At 77.7% G+C, this 1,132-nt stretch overlaps 1 protein-coding gene across 1 annotated transcript in view; it reads right to left on the minus strand.

Annotated features, from left to right (window-relative positions):
* Positions 1-1,132, minus strand: part of ESPN (espin) — a 47,357-nt gene that overhangs the window by 42,847 nt on the left and 3,378 nt on the right. The window contains exon 4 of the mRNA XM_019541694.1: positions 971-1,113. Within this exon, the coding sequence (XP_019397239.1) occupies positions 971-1,113 (143 nt within the window). The remainder of the gene's footprint in view (positions 1-970; positions 1,114-1,132) is intronic.

Below are 1,132 nucleotides of genomic sequence, written 5' to 3' on the forward strand. Positions count from 1 at the left end.
GGAGCCGGCAGCAGCACAGCGCGGGGCGAGGCCCCGAGCCAGGAGGCGGCGGCGAGCTCAACTCCCCGCGGCCGGGGCAGCTCAACTCGGGAATGGGCCTGGCCCCGGCCCGGGACCTGTCTCGGGCGCTGCCCCTGCCCCGAGGAGCGCTCCGCTGCGGCGACCGCCGCTGTCCTGCTCGCCCCCCGCCCGCCGCTGCGGGGCCGGGGCTCCGCGTCCCGCGCCGGAGGAGCCGGACGCCCGGGGAAAGGCGGCAGCAGCCGGCGGGCTCAAGAGCCCGGGCAAGGGCCCGGCGCCCTGGGGCCGGGCCGCCTCCCGCGCCGGGCCCGGCGGCAGGACAGCGAGGAGCCGAGCTCGAGGCCGGGGATCCGGGGAGACACCTGCGGGGACGCAGAGCACGGCCACGGCCTTGGGTCCTGGCGGCTTGTCCGGGCGCCCGGCGGGGATCCCGCGCGTGAGCTGGCGGGTGGGCCCGCGCCCCCCCGGCGGCCCCGGCCAGCTGGTCTGCGCCCATGGCCACGCGCCCTACCTCGTGCTGGTGCCGGGAGTACACTACGCGCAGTACCGCGCCGAGCCCGCCGAGGACGGCAGGCCTGCAAGCAAGCAGCGCTGCGTGAGCGCCCGGCCCGGCCGCCCCTCGGAAGGCGAGGAGCAGACCCCGCTGCCCCCTGCACAGGCGGCGGGGAGCAAACGGGAGAGGGACCGGCTCTTTGCCCAGGCGAGCATCTATCTTCCTTCTCCGCTGCCATCCTGCGACAAACCGAGTGTCCTGCCCGCTCCGGCCACAGCTGCGCCGCAGGCCCGCGAGGCGCCTCAGCCCGGCTCGGGTGGTGTTACCACGGGGGCGGGGGGCTGTTCTCGCGGGCGCGGGCGTTTGCAGTGGGCAGGGGGTGCTATCACGCGTGTCCGCCCTGCATCCCCCCCCGCGGGCGGGATGTGCCCGGGCTCCTCCCCGCGCCGCCGCGCGTACCCGCGAGGAAGCCGAGCCCCGTGGTCAGGCGGAGGCAGAGGCGCTTGGCGCCGGGGCTCGGGCAGCAGCCGAAGTAGTCGGAGCCCAGGAGCAGGCAGGGGAAAGCGGCGGCGCTGGCGAGGCCGGACGCGATCAGCACCGCCCTGGTGAGGACCACGGCAG

The sequence above is a fragment of the Crocodylus porosus genome, unplaced genomic scaffold (assembly GCF_001723895.1).
Source record: "Crocodylus porosus isolate Cpor-Errol unplaced genomic scaffold, CroPor_comp1, whole genome shotgun sequence".
Lineage (NCBI taxonomy): Eukaryota > Metazoa > Chordata > Crocodylia > Crocodylidae > Crocodylus > Crocodylus porosus.